Below are 17,871 nucleotides of genomic sequence, written 5' to 3'. Positions count from 1 at the left end.
CGTGCCCACAAGCACATTTCATGGAAAAAGAAAGGTAAGCTTGATATTTACATTTAAAATGTTTTGTTAAACTCAGATTTTTATTTTATTCTTTTTGCAAGTACCCCTCCTCGGTGGCGAGAAACTGTTGGTGTGGTCAAGTGGGTGCTCTAGAAACAAACGCTCAGGACAGAACAGTTATCAGTCATGTACTTCCTACAAATTTTGCATATGTTTTATTCCATATTGATCCTCTGAGTGTAATGGTACATTTTAATTTGAATTTATCCAAACTAAACACAATATTTTCTTTATTTACTTTGCTCTTGTTCTTTTGCAGTACCACATCCTATCAAATGTCCCTGTCGATTATATTCTACATTTAATAACTTACTATTTCAAGTGAGAACCTAAATCATGTGGACCAATGTTTATTATTGCATATCTCTATTCTGAATGTGGCCAGTCATTCATAGGTATTGTTCAATTTTGGCGATTTTCCTCTATAAAATTTAATTGACTTTTTACAGTGGCCTGCTATGGTTAATAATAACATATTCCAGTCATGAGTGATATCAATAGTTATCTCCACTGTAGCATTTGGCATTCCCAATAATATAACATGATACCTTAATCAAAACACAGCTAATATAGCACAGTTTTCTTAATGCAAACATCGGTAACTCAAAATCAGCAACCACAGTGTTAAGTCTGCAGTTCATACTTATGTGAAGCTAGAGTCTCCTCCTCCAGTCTCTCCTATCCTCCTGCTCCTGAAAAAACAAAACAAAACAAAACGAAGCATCCACCCTTCTCTTGTCGGCTGGGTGAATTGTTTATTGGCATTTACTAATCCTAAAGTGGGTGCAGTCATTGTCTCAGTATCAAGTCAGTCAAAACTTTTAGTCGTCAGTCCATCACAGTCCATTCGCATGCATACCTCCATACACATTCATACCAGATGTTGCTGATAATGGAGTCTCCCGCGCAACCTATTCGAGCCTCCATCACCAGCAAGATGACGTCATCATTTTAAAGGAAAACAATTCCTTGTTGTTTTTTTTTTTTTTTTTTTTTTTTGGGCCGGATTGACTCGGTGCAATCCTTTTAGACTCAGAACTTCTCAGTGTTCCCTATAAGTGAATTTCTCCCAAGCCAATTACAATCATGGAGAAGCACACTTTGCAACTGTTTACAGTAATAATATTTTATAGCGCTTTAAATTTCAATCTTTCAGGCCTTGTTTAAAGAGCTGATTGTTAAATCATGAACTCACAAAATATCAACATATCACCACCGGTGGATCACACCTCTCAAATGTTTTTTCTCCAGTGCACTGTAACAAAAACGAAAACAGACATAACCAACAAAATACTACTAAAATAACACAAACTAGGGCCCGTTGCAGACATGTCCAAGCATAAAACTATCCCTCTCTCGCTTACGAGAAAGAACACAAGCCAAAGCTCACTGATAAAATCAAGCTAGCGCTAAGCAAAACCAAACAATCAACCAGAAATTCACAGGAACATTTTGCTTCCTGCCTGGACAATATTGCGTGGGAATGAGAACCTCAGGTGCCGTAACACCTTTTGTTCCTCCTTGAATTAAAACTCAATCACAGAAAATGCCGTACTCCAACCTAAACTTACACTATTACTTCATCATTTTCACTCTGTGCCACTGTTCCTCATCAGGGCTGTGTGAAGCACAGCAAAGAATTCAGTCAAGGCCTTGAGCCATAAACAGACATCACGCACAGACATTGTTTTCATAACCAAACCGTTTTAGAGCTTATTCCTAAAATCTACATAAATGCCTTCTAGGTGACATATAACACATTCTAAGTAATCAATGGCTCCTCATAATAATTATGCATTGGGATGTTTGTGTGCAGCATTTTGCATATCAGCATAAGCAAAGCATTCTTCATTGCATCAGCGTGTATGTGTGTGTGCGTGTGGATCACTCTTTATTGCACAAGCGTGTGCATGTGTATGTGTGTGCATCACTTCTCAGTGAATCAACATTCCCGTGTGTGTGTGTGTGTGTGTGTGTGTCATTTCTTCATTCTGAGTCAGTGCATGTAGATGTGTGTGTTTGTGTGGGTGTTTGTGTTCATCACTTTCCTGTTCTGGTGTTCTGGGTAAACCACGGCCTGAAGCGTGGCCTGGGGTCCTGCCCCCCTCCTTTTTCAGTTTGTTTGCGACCATTGCTGCTGCTGCTGCTCAAAATTCAGTCCGTCCTGGTTCTGACCCCAATTGGGGCAGTCCTTTCTCCAGTGTCGATGTTCACCGCAGGTGAAACCTGCATCTTCTTCTGTGTTTTTGTCCATTCTGAGGTGCCTTCTGTCCTCAGTTACTCCTCCTGTCTCGGTCACGCCCTTTTTCGCCACCCGATCATCCGTGTTGGTCCATCACTGTCCTGCACAGTGTGAATGCAAAGTTATCAAGGTCAGCATTCTTTCGCTCGGCCTTACTTTTCATTCGGGCTTGGCGGGCGTCTCGTCACAGCTCTGTCAGCTGACGCAGTCTGGGAATTTTCCCCCGTGTAGTGAAACGGGCCTTAGGTTTAGTGCTCTCCGTCTCGGCTGCATGAGATCACATTCCTGCAGGTCTGTTGACATTCTCAGGTCGTTGTTGTGGGTCCAGCTGTTGCAGCATTTGGTCAGTGTCACGTATGGGGGAGAGCAGGAGTCCAGTCAGCCTCGGCTTTCAGGGCCAGCAAAGCAGCCTGTAATTAAATATGTATAGAAAAAAACAAAAAACAAAACAAAACAAAAACAAACAAAAAACAAAAACAAATGAACAGGAAAATGATGTTGTGTTGGCTGTGTTATTCAGAGGGGAGACACACCGGGACCAGGCCCTGTGTCAGCCTTCTCTCCCCCTTTTTTTGTTTTTTGTCTCCCGATATAATCAACTCCTAACCCACCAAGTTGACAGGACAACACCGGTATATGTTAAAATTCTTAAGATCATGTTTAAAAGCCCAAAAAAGGAACTTTCTTGCCTGGTTGGTTAGACCAGTGTTCCTTTTTTTTTTTTAGTTAAATTGTTGTCCTGCAACCCAGAGGGTTTCTTTGTCAGTAATGTATAGACTTCATCATTTAAGTATGTTAATTTTTCTTTAACCTTGCTGGAAAATCTTCACGTGTTCATGAGTGTAAGCTGTTTCTTCATTGCGTGTATGTGCGTTTGTAGGCAAGCAGGTTAATTTGATCTTTTCTCAAACTAGGCGTTACCTTAAAAGGAGCCTTTCTCTCAGATTTCTCTGCTTGTGTGTGTTTTTGTTTCACCTTTTTGTTGTGATGCTCCGGACGCCTTCCCAACCTCCACAAGTCCGTTGGCCCCAATTTTATGTGTTAAAACTTCTCTTAATTTCTCCTCTAATTCTCTCCTCGCTGCTGTCTTTTTCACAGCTGCTGATTCGTGCTGGGTGTGGTTCCCATTACCTATAATTTTGCTTCGGCCGCTGTGCTTGTGGGGGCAGTTGGTCCAGGTCCGCAGCTTCCTGTATTAACACACTAAGAGATTTATTTAATTTCATTTTCATCACTTTTAACCCGATAAGCAGGCAACACGCCTACCTTGACAGCGTAAACTGTACGCCAGTCTCCCAACACATTCCTCTCTCTACTCCTCCATAATTCTCCACTGCACACCTCTTACTATCTCTCCTTTTTATTTTTATTACACCACAGAGTAATACACCCAATTATGCCCGTCTATCTCTATGTGGCTCCAAATTCCCTCTTTATTTTAATTTCACACTCGTCAGGGGACAGGCACACAACAATTTCAACCACTGAAACGAGGAATTCAACCTTTTTATATTTCTTCACTAATCTAGACTCAACGTTTGTTCGCAAAAATGTGTCTTGTTCTAGTCCGGAATAAATGTGAACCCGTGATTACACGGCCGTTCCAGTGTTATATCCGTAGCTATGCGGGGGCCCTCACCTCCCCAAGTCACCACCTCGGCACCCGGACGCCGCCGGTCCTGGCCAAGCGTCCCTGGACAGGAGGGTCGCCACTCCTAGGGCAAATGTTCCACAGGTACACTAGGCATCAACCTTTGATCCTAAAATGTGTATTTGCTCTAATGTCCTCCTAATCAAACACATTAACCGTCACTGTCACTGTGTTCACGCTTCACACTCCACACAAAACACACTCAGAGCGCGCCTCAGTCACACTCTCACTCAGTGCGCGCTTTACCCACAAGACAGCACCCAGAGCGCGCCTCGCAGCTTCACACTCTCTCTCACCCAGAGCGCGCTTTGACACTCACACACAACACTTTTCCTCAGCGGGAATTTTACACAGAAACCTCTGAGCTCAACTATTAGATCTTCTTAAAGCACACTGCACCATAGACCAAAATACCCTTTTCTCTGCGCTTATGACCGCCACAACGGAGCAAAGTCGCATCATAAAAGTGATGCTTGCATCCCCGAAGTTATACCAGACATCATAAACCAGGTTTTGCTCTATGTACTTCTTGGCAAGTAAAATTTTACTTTGTTTTATGACCGCAGCCCTTAAAAAAAAACTCGACTGACGCCACAAACCACCGTCAAACCTCTGTTCAATGTACTAAAATTAGCACCAACCACTACTGCACTTCACGGCCGCATATCACCGGAACACGCCGTATCATAAACCAAACCTACGGACGTGTTTCGCTCTCGCGTTGCCAGTGTTTAACCGCACCGTGAAGCCAGCATCTGCGTTTCCTTAAATCAACTTCTATTTCATAGCCGGCAAGAGCCAGGACGTAACCGACACCATAAACAAACTTCAAACCTCGACTTCAATGTACTGAACTAATGGCCGCGTCTTCAGAAGAAATTCTAACGTATTATTGCTACAGAAGCCAGTATTAGACAAAATTAAATGTGGAAGGTAAAGTGGCTGCACTCTAGTCCAACGTAGTATGTTATTAGTATCTCGGTAGAGGCAGATTACTGCAATCTAGACCAACGTAGTATGTTATTAGTATCTCGGTAGAAGCAGATTACTGCAATCTAGACCAACGTAGTATGTTATTAGTATCTCGGTAGAAGCAGTTTATTTAACACCCTGGAATTCAGCCTCAACTTATGTTGTTAGTATCTTGCGCCAAAAACCAGACACCGACAAATTTACTGTGAAAATACATGTGACTCAGCGAACAGATTAATTTGGAAAGCCCAATATGCACATTTGGTATTTATAATACAACAGGCTGTGCTTACCTTTTTATTTTTGGACCGGTCCTCTGTTCACCTCGCCTCACGATCTCACCAAAGGTCAAATCTACACCTCCTCAGCACACCAAAGATCCGGGTCACACGGCACCAAGTTGTTGAAAACACGCAGTTCTTTGAATCTTTGGGCTGAAGGAAGGACAATACTCGGTGTATAAATGCTCAATCAACAATCATTTATTTGCATACAATTCAACAATAAGAGCATTACAACGTCCGGACGGGAGAGATGCCTGCAGAGGTTCGACAGCATGTCTCAAAATGGTGACGGGTTGCTCAGCTTTTTATAGTCTCTAGTGGCCCCCAGCTAGTCGTAAAAGCCAAAACATCACATTTTTTCTCTGTTACAGCGCCTAAGTTATGACCTCGGCAGTTGTTTCTCTGTTTTCTGTAAGGTGGGGGTGTGGAATGTGGTCTATCTATCTCCCCTGTCTTTTAGACACAGAGTCTCCTGCTTACAACCTTCTCTTCATGATTCAACAATTAAGCATGTCAAGAAAACAGTGTAACACATTCCCAGCAGATCAAGGATACAGAGTGATGCACATTTATCTAATGAACTAATATGTGAATATGTTCTGTTAACTCAAAAGTATAATGAGAACTAAACTACATACAGATCACACACTCTATTTTAAAGGGTATAATATGATCTACAACAATATCATAATTCAACTATTTTGATTACATCTATAAGGTAACATATAATAACAGAATAATATCACAAGCAGCACAGAGTTAGTCTTCTTTTCTGGCTGTGGATTGGTTCTTCAGGATTTCCTCCTTTACAGGTTTAAAAACAATCTCTGTTTCTACATTTTTTGACCTCCTTCTTGTGTCTAAAGGTGAAGCAGCACCAGCCTCCTCTGATCCTCATGTTGTAGCTCTGTGTGTCCAGCAGGGGGCAGAACACCTCCAAACTGTGCCAGCAGCTCTCACTGTGAGCTCAGACGTTTGTGGACACTCAGTTTGTTTGAACATAGTAAATAATCAGAGCTTCTCACACTGTTTATGGGGACACCACCTGCCCGAGGGTGTACTGTGTCAGAGAGGTGGTGTATGGTGCTGGGTGTAGTCTCTCTGCTGGTTCACAGTTTTTACTGAGGAGCTGTGTTCATGTCAGGAAGGTTTCGTCTGATCACTGTGGTGCAGTTTGGTTTACTCTGTTTCTGAGTGTTTGTAGGATCAGTCTCTGCAGGTCACCTGATACCTGGCAGTGAAGTGTTTATGAATCAGCTCCGTCAGATTGAATCCAACAGAATAACATGTAAAACACTCCAGGGCTTTTACTCTGAAACTTTCTCCAGAGCTGTCTGGAGTTTTCTTACATTAAAATATTCTGGTGGAGGCAGAGTGACAGTGTTGTAGATGCTGCATTTTGAAGCCTCAGTGTTTATATTTTTGTCCACAGCCATGTAGACAGAGAGGCAGAGAGAGACAGTGCTGTCACTGAGCTACATGTGTCAGAGCTCAGATGAGGCCCACACATGTGTGTTATCTGTTGTTGCTACACACAGTTAAGATATGGAACATGTGAACATGAGACATATGAAGAGACTGAACAGATAAAATGTCCTTTATATCCATCAGTGACTTTTTATTCTTTTAAACTTGTGCTGCTTCTTTTTGACTCGAGTTAGTGTGACACTGATGGAGCTTCTTGCTGCAGTGTGTTTGGGTTTGGCTGATAACACTGGTCATGCATGTTTCCTTCATGCTCTGTGGTAAAAGTGCATCAGTCTGCAGCTCTGTGGCCGCCCTTCTTCTTTTTCTCAGAAACTTCCTGATTCCTTTGTTCTCACTGTTTTGCAGCAGAGGTGTTAAGATTAAAAAATAAAAACTGTGAAAAGCTGCTGCAATTTATATAAAGACACCATTTAATGCTTTTAATAAGCTTAAAAGAACAGAATGAAATGTCTCCATCGCTGTAGTGTAATAATATCACAGCACTGTTGCAGTAATTTTAATGTGTTTATTGTACAGAGACTGATTCAGCTGTGATCTACTCAGCAGTGAGAACTGAAGACGTCCGTTATGGACAAACAACCATCAGAACAAGGAGGCCCAGGTACAGCTGCTCTTTATCTTTGACTGTGGACAGAGACAAGCGTTTCCCTTTTTACATGGTAAAAAGAAGATGACCACTGAAGGTGGAATGGTGAAAATGATGGTCATATATTTGAAATTAACCCAGAGACATAAAAACACCTGTTCTCCAGTCTCTAGACGCAGTGAGGCTCCATTAGAAGCTGTTCCGAAATGTGAGGCCTGACGCTCCCACGCTGAAAAAATGCGTTCTCCATTCTTAAACAACACAACAGCTGCACCATGTTTTAGTTATAGCAGCAAGTCAAAACTAATCACATGTTAGGGCTCTTGGTTTTGTGCTTGTGGGTGAAAATGTTATTTTCAAGCTTTTCTTCGTCACATTTTAATATTTGCATTCCTGTTGCCATAGTGCCTGAAGGCTCTTACAATTTAAAAAGAAAAAAAAACAAACGATTTTATCGGAGGAATTCTCACCTTTTACCTTTGGGCCAGTATTCGTAGAACATTCAGTGTTAACCTGTTCATAGGCCCTAGAATGTTGAATTCAGGATCCAGCAGATGTTTGTGAGGTACATTTTGGAAGAGCTGGATAAACATCGTCTAACTTTTCTTTGCTCTCCAGTATCATTGCAGGAAAATGCAGGTTTTATTAAAACTGACAATTTAACACTCAATCCCAAAAACAGACTTGACATGTTTCCATGAAGACTGCTTCATAAATCAACAGCTCTGAAAATCCATTAAAAAACAGTAATGTAGAACATGATCGCTCTCACTCTGTGTCTCTAAAAAACCCAGCAAACTGGTGATCACTTCAACAAAATGGGCATAGTTTATGGCTTTATCAGCTGCAACACCATGTAGCACCTGGATCCCCACCCTGCAGGCCCTACGTGTCTGACCTCCAAGCCTTGTTGCATATGTCCCTCTGAGGTGCTTGTGCAGTAGCAGTAGCTGTACTAGTAGAACAAGAAGTAGTGGCAGTAAGAGTATTAGTATTGTGCAACAACCAGGCTTCAAGAGCAGTCACTCTTCTGGCTTACAAATGGTGAAAACATGTCATGTGCACATGCCACACTCTTAACTGTAAATCAGAAATTTTGAGAGGCGAATTGGAAAAGCAGTTTTAAATTCTGGTTTGGCATAGACCAGAGGCGGAGCCAGGCATTTGAAACGCCCAGGGCTTAGCCCTAAAGGGTAGTATGCATGTGGGTTTTGTTTTTTTTGTTTGTTTTTTGTTTGTTTTGTTTTTTTTGTTTGTTTTTTGTTTGTTTTGTTTTTTTTTTGGGGGGGGGGGGGTTAGAAATGACTGAATGATTAATTGGCTCTGTTTTGAGTTTTGTTCAAAAAAGAATGACTTCATATCGGGAAAAATATATATCACATGTGCAGGACACCTTAAACTAGTTTTTTAATTAAGCAGCAAGGCAGAACAAGGTCGGGGCTGTATCAAGACACGAGGACTAAACCTCAATTCAACCAGACCCAGAACTGATCCAGAATTAAAACAGGACTACAACAGTTCAAAACCAGGGCCCTGTTTCAGGAAGCCGGTTTAGAAAACTCAGAGTGAAAAACGATACGCAGGGTTGAGTAACCCCGAACTGTCCAACTCGGAATATTCGGTTTCAGAAAGGCTGATAACAATTAGTTCAGTCAACGCGGAGTTGCTACAACCCCAAGTTAAGCACGCGCACGAGGATACATAAAGCCCCGATCAGTGGAGCACAGATTAAGCGAGTCACCATGGAGACGGAGGGAAAGAAGGCGCGGTCGACGTATTTCACAGCGCTCGAGGCGGAAATTCTGATGGCAGCATATGCCGACAGCATGCACATCATGCAGAAAAAAAGTAACACAGCCGCAGCTGCAAAGGAAAGGGAGCATGCATGGCAAAACATAGCCGACAGAGTCAATGCGTGAGTGTTAATTTAAACATTGATCTACGGATTTCCACCCATATAACACGTTATTTTATCATATGTCATTCTATTTATTATGTTATACATTTTATTTTGTGACGTGATGTGAGCGCAGGTGCAACCCAACAGGCCCCAAACGTTCCTGGCAGCAAGTAAAAATGAAATATAAAAACATAGTCCAAACAGGTAAGGTGTAATTGTATTATGAGCCATAGTGCTTGGTCTGTGTGTCCTATGTAAATCAATTGCAGTTAGAGGCTACAGTAATATACCACCTGTAAGCACATATTGAAATTATCTGAGCACATCACAAGTACACATTTGCCTACTCTGTATGCCCAAATATGTGCCGTCACAGCCAACAGAAAAAAAGCGGAGGCCCGAAAAACAGGTGGGGGTCCTCCACCACCACCACCCACAGAGGCTGAGCAGTTGGCCCTCAGCCAAAACAGTGGGCGCCCTGTGGCTGAAGGCATCTCTGCGGGGACATCCTCTGTGGCAACAACCCCACAAGACACAAGTGCCTACATAAGGGGTAAATCCAAAACAATACATGGCGTGCATACATCCATTCTGCACAGTCACCTTGACCAAAATGAACTATGTCGTAGTGAAGTTACTGTCCTACTGACAGAGAATGACAGTCATCAAACAGTTAGGTGAATAAACAACACTGAGACACTTGGAAACTGTTAACGTGCTGCACGGGTGAGGGCCCAGGGAGAGACTCACACACACCGAGCTGCAGTGGTACGTCTTTATTATGAGCATAGCAGTGTCCTTTAATTTTGCATACATGCGTGTGTGTGTGTTAACCTCCCACAGGGTGAGCTCCCTGTTCCCAGAGACAGAGCGAGTAGTACATTCCGTACCTTTCCCAATAAGTGTAACATATGAACATATACCTCAATGCAACATAAAGCTCATAAAAGCGTTTCCACCCTGACACCTACTGATTTTGCCTTCCCTCAGTGTCGGTTGTCTCTGAGAGCATACTGACAATGAGGTGTATGGTGATTGGTATGTCTGGTAATTGCCATTTGCGCCCACATAAGTCATGAGTGACCTGTATGAACCCCATATTCTTCCAGTTGACGGTGATGGTGTACTGCATCTGGTGCAGCCCCCTGTTGAGCCAGACCGACATGCAGTTGTGAGTACTCGTAATACTCCACAGACTACATGTGTCAACAGTAGAACAGCAATGTTGTTAAATGTCTCCACCACAGGCACATGATGACGAAACAGTGACAGCTGCTACAGAGGAGGCCGCAACAGAGCCACACTATGAGGTATACAGTGTACAGTGGAAAATATAACAACTGACGACAATGTGGTACTATGATGACACCATGGACTTACTATGTCCCCGGCAGAGTGATGCTGGAAATGAAGAGGAAGAGGGTCCAGCCACTCCTACAACGAACCTTTCCACAGTGGGTTGTTCAGCACTGATTTACAACCAACCTAAGTAGGCATGTACTATGGATGCCAATGCTATGTCCCTTGTTGCAATAGCTCCCTGTGAAGCAGCTGTATAAGACATATCTGGCCAGGAAGATAAGAAAGTGCGACATGGAAATGGTGCACCTCCAGCTGCAGATCCAAAAGTCGAAGCTGGAGATTGTACTGCTGGAACAACAGTTAAGGGTGGGTGGAGTGATCATAGATGGACGAATCATGTCAGTGTTTGTACAACATACTAATATACGCATTTATTCTTTGTGTACAGGACATACAGGGTGACCAATAAAGGCAGTTGACCACAGTATCTGTGTATTTGTCTTGTAACATGTTGGGTTGACGGGTCACAGGAAATGGTTGTGGCATATGGTGTCTCTGACTGCTCTTCCATCCTGTACGTTCGTGGGTGGGTCAGGATGTTCATCGTGTGGATCACTGCTGTTGTCTGGTTCAGCTGGACACTGTTCACCTCTAATCGTGGCAATGTTGTGTAGGATCACACATGCCACAATGATGTCACATGCCCTTTCTGGGGTGACCCTGAGTCCACGAAGGCACTGGAACCGGGCCTTGAGCATTCCGATGGTCGTTTCAACTCTGGCCCGTGTCCTGCAATGGGCCAGATTATAACGCTGCTGTGGGCCCGGTTCAGGGTCAGGGTAAGGGGTGAGCAAATAGGGTAGACATGGGTACCCCCTATCACCAAGCAGGTGGCCAGTGAACTCTCCTAGGACAGAAGAATACATGTCAGTGCAAACGTCCCTGTGGCAATTGGTCTCTGTATATTTCACAGTTACTTCGACCCACCATGTCCAAATTTGGTGCTCAGTGTACATTCCCGGAAGATTCGTGAGTCATGTACAGAGCCTGGCCACTTGGCTTCCACATTTGTGATGATGTTGGCAGCATCACAAATGATCTGCCCAGTGCAGAGAACACATATTAGCATCCATTACCATGATGCCATCACTTGTTGGTGTGAAATGCTACAGGGAATTATGTACCTGTACATTGATGCTGTGGACGGACTTCCTGTTCACATAGTCTCCTTCATTTGCTGAGGGTGCAATGATTGGGATGTGGGTGCCATCTATACAGCCAATCACGCCTGGGAACCCTGGAAATTTATGTACCATTTGAGTGGTAGTTCACGTATCACCACATCATGCATTGAGTTTTGTTCATCCTGATACCTGCAATTTTGTGGAATCCCTCTTTGATGAATCTTGTGGGTCTGTGACCGGGGAACACCACAAACGAGTACAGGAGACGTTTCAGTGCAACTGTAACATTCCTGACTGCCCGACAGACGGTAGCCTTGGAAACGTGCTCAGCGTCACCGATATTGTACAGAAAGCTCCCGTTTGCAAAGAAACGGAGTGCGGTACAAAGAATATGTAATGGACTGAGCGCATGTCCGCGATGTGTCACATGCGCAATATATGGCCTGAGGATGTTATCCAAATAACTTATTGATTGTGCTGAGACACGGTAACGTTCGCACAGGAAATCATCAGGAAATGATAAGATGTCCATACGCGCTCTGATCACTCTCTCCCGGCGGAGAGCTCTGCGGAGAATTTGGGCTTCAAGATCTACTGGCTCTTCAAGGAAGGGACACGCCATGTCTGACACTTCCTGCTGTCAGGTTTCCGACAAAGAGGCGGGGACAGTCAGGGTTAGTTGTAGTAAACCTGCTAGGGGGCAGGTTAGCTTCACGGCGTGTGTCGTCATAGTGACTCACTGAGGCTTCAGCTGAACTCGCTTTGTGAAACCGAAAACCCAGAGTTTTCGTTAACTCAGGGTATACTTACTCAGTTTTTCCACTAAACCGGCTTCCTGAAACAGGGCCCAGGACTACTGAGGACTTAACCAAGACAGAACCACAATCAGAACTAGATGATAGTAGAACTAAAAATCCTCATAGACCTGCACTACAGGTCTATGATCGTGGCTCAAGAGTTGGGAGTCCGCCTTGTAATCGGAAGGTTGCCGGTTCGAGCCCCGGCTTGGACAGTCTCGGTCGTTGTGTCCTTGGGCAAGACACTTCACCCGTTGCCTACTGGTGGTGGTCAGAGGGCCCGGTGGTGCCAGTGTCCGGCAGCCTCGCCTCTGTCAGTGCGCCCCAGGGTGGCTGTGGCTACAATGTAGCTTGCCATCACCAGTGTGTGAATGTGTGTGTGAATGGGTGGATGACTGGATATGTAAAGCGCTTTGGGGTCCTTAGGGACTAGTAAAGCGCTATATAAATACAGGCCATTTACACTTATTTTTTAATTCTACCAAAGTACAATATTTAGATTCAGAAAATTTTTTATCCGAGGTTCGACTAGCTGCCCTTTGTCTCCGGTTCTGTTCATAATTTTTATGGACAGGATTTCTAGGCGCAGCCAAGTGGCGGAGGGCTTTCACTTTGGTGGCCTCAGAATCTCATCTCTGATTTTTGCGGATGATGTGGTTCTGTTGGCTTCATCGGGTGAGGGCCTCCAGCTCGCACTGGAACGGTTCGAGGCCGAGTGTGAAGCAGCGGGAATGAGGATCAGCACCTCCAAATCTGTGGCCATGGTTCTCAGCTGGAAAAGGGTGGAGTGCCCACTCCGGGTCGGGGATGAGTTCCTGCCCCAAGTGGAGGAGTTCAAGTATCTCGGGGTCTTGTTCGCGAGTGATGGGAGAAGGGAGCCGGAGATCGACAGATGGATTGGGGCTGCAGCTGCAGTAATCCGGACGCTGCACCGGTCCGTCGTGGTGAAGAGGGAGCTGAGTGTAAAAGCGAAGCTCTCAATTTACCGGTTGATCTACGTTCCTACCCTCACCTATGGCCACGAGCTGTGGGTAGTGACCGAAAGAACGAGATTGCGGATACAAGCGGCAGAAATGAGCTTCCTCCGAAGGGTGGCTGGCCTCTCCCTTAGAGATAGGGTGAGAAGTTCGGCCATCCGGGAGGGGCTCAGAGTAGAGCAGCTGCTGCTCCACATCGAAAGGAGCCAGCTGAGGTGGTTCGGGCATCTGACAAGGATGCCCCCTGGGCGCCTCCTGGGTGAGGTGTTCCAGGCATGTCCCACCGGGAGGAGGCCCCGGGGCAGACCCAGGACACGCTGGAGAGATTATATCTCTCGGCTGGCCTGGGAACGCCTTGGTATTCCCCCGGATAAGCTGGAGGAGGTGGCTGGGGAGAGGGAGGTCTGGGCCTCTTTGCTTAGGCTGCTGCCCCCGCGACCCGGCCTCGGATAAAGCGGATGAAGATGGATGGATGGAAAATTTTATATAATTATTTAGCCTTGTTGTGCAAACAAGCCTGCATAACTTAATAAATACAGAATTTGAAAAAAAGCAAACCTAAAAAGAAACATGAGTACCTGTGATACAGTGATACTTTTGGTAAACAACCATTTGACTAACATGTGTGTCTCACCTGCTTATGTTCATCTCTGTTCTGCTCCTCTCTCTCCCTCTTTGTGCTGACAATTATCAAATATACAGTTGAAACCAGATATTTACAAACTCTTCAGATAAAAATAAACACTTTTTAATTGTAACATCAAATCAGACTAAATGTTTATTTTTTTAGATTGATAAATATATTATTTATCAATAACAATATTTGTTAACTTTAAGAGTAAAGAGAGAAACTATCTGTATTTCTTAATTGTAAATGACACCAAATTGTATTCAAACTTGAGCCACACTTATGGAGCTCCACAGTTCTTTTCCTGGTGTTTTGTTGACATCTCTTGATTTTCCCATGTCACAGAAACAGGCTCTGTGTTTTGCCTTATATGCATCCACAGCTGTGCCACCAGTTTACTCACATGGACTCTACTAAACTATCAGAAGCTTCTTCAGCTCAGAATCGAATCGTCTGGAGTTTTCTTATTAATTAACAAACTTAGTGTATATGTACTCCTAAATATGATGAAAGTGATAAAAATAGCTCTGTCTCTCTTTATTCTGACATTTAACTAATTCAAAAGATATTTCAATATTTATTTATTTATTTATTTATTTATTTATTTTTTCTCAAATCTCTTTATTTGGTTTTCCAGTGTTCTTTATCATAAAGGCTACTAAGATTCAAATATAAATGATTGCATATATACAATAGGAAAAAACAAAGTAAAAACAAAACAACAACAACAACAAAAAAAAAAGGCAACAACAAACAACGTTGGACAGAGGATGCTATTTATCGAACTAACAATGAGGCTCAGTGACCATTTATATCTGTACAGTATTGAAGAAATCTATAAAAGGTTGCCAGGTTGAATGGAATTCCTCCAACCTCCCCTTTAGTAGGAGTTTAATTCTTTCCAGCTGCAAGTGTCTCAATACATCTTGTATTAACGCTGATGTGGTAGGAAGCACCTTTTGTTTCCAGTTTAATAGAATCAAACGGCGTGCCAGCAGCGTCACAAAACGTATCACATTATTTTGGGTGGCTGATAGGTCTACAACAACCGGCTTCACTCCAAATAAAGCACAGATTGGGTCTGGCTTAAGTGTTTTTTTTAGAATTTTAGACAAGATATGAAAGACATTATTCCAATATGTTGTTATACAGGGACAAGTCCAAAACATATGTGCCAGTGAAGCAGGTTGCTGTTTACATCTTTTGCAGGACGAGTTTACGTTGGGGAACATTTTTGACAGTTTCAACTTTGATAAATGGAGTCTATGTAGCACTTTAAACTGTAAGAGTCCATGACGAATGCAAACAGAGGAAGAGTGTACATTTTCCTGGGCTTTTTTCCATTGATTGTCTGTAATTCTCGTACCAAGGTCACGCTGCCAGGCCTCTTTCAGATAGTCAAGTGTGACAGTTCCATCCATCTGTGACAAAGCGTTGTGAATTTTTGTTATTAGTCCTTTCTTGAGTGGATCAAACTGAAATAAGTTATCTAAGGCAGAGTCTGGGGGCCGACCTGGAAAAGATGGAAAAGTTGCCGGAATGTGGGAAAAACCTTGTTGATGAATAAATCCTTTATTGAGTGCAGCCCCTTGTGGTTCCATTGGAGAAATGAAATGTTTGAGAGTGATGGTGCGAATGATGCGTTATTCATGAGTGGAGTTAGTATGGAAGCTTCCTTCCACCCGAAATGTTTCCTTATCTGTGTCCAGATTTTAATTGTATGAGAGACTACAGGATTTTTAAAGTCATGTTTAGGGATAGGGAGAGCTGAATAGATCACAGCTTCTAATGAGGAGGGGTAGCAGCTTTCATTCTCCATCGTTGTCCAGTCGGCCCCCTTAGTCCGCAACCAAAACGACATGGAACGAACATTACATGACCAATAATACAGACGGAAGCATGGTAACCCCATCCCTCCCTGACATGTCGGTCTCTGCAGGTAGCTTTTCTTGATTCTTGGATTCTTTCTGTTCCATATGAAATAGGATATTAAGGAGTCTAATTTATTAAAAAAGGCTTTATTAATCACAATAGGGATACACTGAAATAAAAATAAGAATTTGGGAAGAATATTCATTCTAACAATGTTTATCCTCCCTGCTGGTGAAATTGGTAGATTAATCCATTTGTCTGTTATTTTTGGTTTCATCATATAGTTTAGAGAGATTGTGGTTAAATAAACCACAATAATCCTGAGTGACATTTATTCCAAGATATTGGAACTGTTTAGAAACCCGGAATGGCAAGGTACTGAAACAACTTGGGTTACCTGTTGCTTTAGAGTTGTCATGGTCCTGAGTCTGAGGACTCAGTGTTTTGTGTTTCTTTATGCTTTTGTTCATTCCAAGTGTGTATTCTGTTGTGATTTTGCCATTTGTTAGGTTTCTGTTCTCTGCCTGCCTGCTCCCACTTCTCTGTGTTCCCTCTGTCTGTCCATGGTGTTATTGTGTCTGCTCATGAGTCTGCCTGTCAAGTTCAGTGTCCTGTCTGGTTCTGTGTCTGTTAGTTTCCTGTTTTATTCTGAAAGTTCATATCACATGTCAGTGTGTTCAGTTTTACCTCTCCCCTGTCTCGTTATGCCCATTAGTTCCAGCTGTGTCCCCTCCTGTGTGCCATTTCCTGATTACCTGGTGTGTGTATTTATAGTTGGTGTCTGCTTCTCGTGGCGTCGTCTGTATTTCTCTGTGAACCTCCCGTGTAGTCTGCACTGTTCCATGTTTCTTCGTGTCTCTCTGCTCCTCGCTTCATGTCCTCCATTTTTGCATTAGGTTTCCCAGTTTAAGTTTATGTTCGGTTCTGCCCACACCTTGGTTTTGTGCACTGTAAATAAAACCCACTTGCACCTCCGCCATTGTCTGCTATTGGATCCTCCTTTCTCACCCTCCACACGACTGCCGCCCCAGCCGTGACAGAACGACAAATTAAGAGTGTAATATCTTTATTAAGTTGTTATTTATTAATGCATACATAATAATGTGCTCAGTGACATAAAGGTCCCCTTTCCAGAGTTTGTGTGCTGCGTAGTTTTTTTCTCTTTGTTTTAGTTGTTTTGTTTTTCCATCTTCTATTCACAACCCAGTGTTTAAAATGTTCAAAAGGTTAAATAATATGCTTATTTAATAATGTTCTACAAAGAGGTCAATGTGTTTGGGATCTTATTAGATCTCTCAGAAAAGCTGTCAGAGCAAAACTTTTTTCTTTCATAATAACAGTTTAATGTTAAACCGCTGAGTCCATCTAAAACATGTTTGTGCATCAGGACCAACCTGATACATAGAGTTCTGCTGGAGGATGTTGCTTAGTGGCAAAACATTGGTCTGATTGAGCTTTTTGGTTGTTCAGAACTCACTCAGCCTTTGGAGTTAGTTTTTAGGACATCCTGATAATAATGAACTACATTAGTCCAGCCTAGAAGCAATAATAATATTACTTTAAGATAATAATAACAATAATATTTCAGGTTGTTAGAGATTTACAGTTATCAAACAGTTAGGTGAATAAACAACACTGAGACACTTGGAGACAGTTAACGTGCTGCACGGGTGAGAGCTCAGAGAGAGACTCACTCACACCGAGCTGCAGTAGTTTGTCTTTATTTATAGTAAGCAGGGTGAAACAAGCATAGCAGTTTCCTTTAATTTTGCATACGTGTGTGTGTGTGTGTGTGTGTGTGTGTGTGTGTGTGTGTGTGTGTGTGTGTGTGTGCGTGCGTGCGTGCGTGTGTGTGTGTGTGTGTGTGTGTGTGTGTGTGTGTGTGTGTGTGTGTGTGTGTGTGTGTGTTAATCTCTCGCGGTAAATGT

General features: G+C 43.1%; 4 protein-coding genes across 3 annotated transcripts in view; 3 read left to right on the top strand and 1 right to left on the bottom strand.

Moving 5' to 3' along the window:
- Nucleotides 1-17,871, bottom strand: part of LOC309693309 (hemicentin-2-like) — a 1,543,010-nt gene that overhangs the window by 491,243 nt on the left and 1,033,896 nt on the right.
- The window catches only part of LOC309703187 (T-cell surface glycoprotein CD4-like), a gene marked incomplete at its 3' end in the record, with an annotated part of 159,227 nt that overhangs the window by 49,133 nt on the left and 92,223 nt on the right, over nucleotides 1-17,871 (top strand). The gene's annotated exons all lie outside the window — the stretch shown is intronic.
- The window catches only part of LOC309693963 (nuclear factor 7, brain-like), a 78,547-nt gene that overhangs the window by 10,462 nt on the left and 50,214 nt on the right, over nucleotides 1-17,871 (top strand). The window lies entirely within an intron of this gene.
- Nucleotides 9,329-11,445, top strand: LOC309695448 (uncharacterized protein). Its single transcript, XM_082516111.1, has 6 exons — nucleotides 9,329-9,387; nucleotides 9,560-9,736; nucleotides 10,293-10,354; nucleotides 10,431-10,493; nucleotides 10,578-10,637; nucleotides 10,720-11,445. The coding sequence occupies exons 1-6, from the start codon at nucleotides 9,360-9,362 to the stop codon at nucleotides 10,945-10,947; spliced, it is 618 nt and encodes a 205-aa protein (XP_082372237.1). The 5' UTR covers nucleotides 9,329-9,359; the 3' UTR covers nucleotides 10,948-11,445.

Source organism: Aulonocara stuartgranti (genome assembly GCF_965226115.1).
Source record: "Aulonocara stuartgranti genome assembly, chromosome: 3".
Classification (NCBI taxonomy): Eukaryota; Metazoa; Chordata; class Actinopteri; order Cichliformes; family Cichlidae; genus Aulonocara; species Aulonocara stuartgranti.
Note: the sequence above shows the minus strand (reverse complement) of the source record. Positions and strands in the feature narration are given on the sequence as shown.